Source organism: Sinocyclocheilus grahami, unplaced genomic scaffold (assembly GCF_001515645.1).
Source record: "Sinocyclocheilus grahami isolate Dianchi unplaced genomic scaffold, SAMN03320097.WGS_v1.1 scaffold79605.1, whole genome shotgun sequence".
NCBI classification, from domain to species: Eukaryota; Metazoa; Chordata; class Actinopteri; order Cypriniformes; family Cyprinidae; genus Sinocyclocheilus; species Sinocyclocheilus grahami.
The window spans coordinates 1-628 of record NW_015530047.1 but is presented as its reverse complement, the minus strand read 5'-3'; the positions used below and the strand labels follow the sequence as shown (position 1 = coordinate 628).

The 628-nt window shown below is 46.7% G+C and overlaps 1 protein-coding gene across 1 annotated transcript; it reads left to right on the top strand.

Annotated features, from left to right (window-relative positions):
* Window positions 1–106: 106 nt before the first annotated feature.
* LOC107581130 (guanosine-3',5'-bis(diphosphate) 3'-pyrophosphohydrolase MESH1-like) lies at window positions 107–622 on the top strand (the record flags this gene model as incomplete). Its single annotated transcript, XM_016266689.1, has 2 exons — window positions 107–353; window positions 451–622. Coding segments are annotated over 2 exons (378 nt in total), but the record flags the coding sequence as incomplete, so codon positions are not given.
* Window positions 623–628: the final 6 nt, after the last annotated feature.

The window sequence follows — 628 nt, the reverse complement described above, 5'->3', positions numbered from 1 at the left end:
TTACGTAACTCACATTACTTGTAATGCGTTACCCCCAACACTGGTAATGACAGAGGCTAATGGAATTTCACAAATGCATTTATGTGGTTGATCTGTGTGCTCTTGTGTACAGGCTGCATTGCTTCATGACACAGTCGAGGACACTGACACAACCATCGAGGAGCTGGAGTGTTCGTTTGGACCAACTGTGGCGAGAATCGTCCAGGAGGTTACAGATGACAAGTCGTTACCAAAAGAGGAGAGAAAGCGGCTGCAAGTGGAGCACGCACCACACCGCAGCCATCAGGCCAAACTAGTTAAACTAGCTGACAAATTGTATAATTTGCGGGACCTCAATCGTTGCACTCCCACTGGTGAGATATTGAAACTGCCGCTCAGGAGATTTGTGTGAGGATGAATGCATCTCCGATCTGGAATGATACTGCTTGTGTCTTGCATCTGTGTTGACAGGTTGGACGGCTGAAAGGGTTCAAGAATACTTTGTGTGGGCATCTCGGGTGGTAAAAGGCCTCCGTGGCACCAATGCAGCACTTGAGGAGAAAATGCAGCAGCTCTTTTTGCAGAGAGGATTGGCGTTATGATGATGTCACGAGCCATTGGTTGAAATTAAATGATTGTGCTTTTTTTT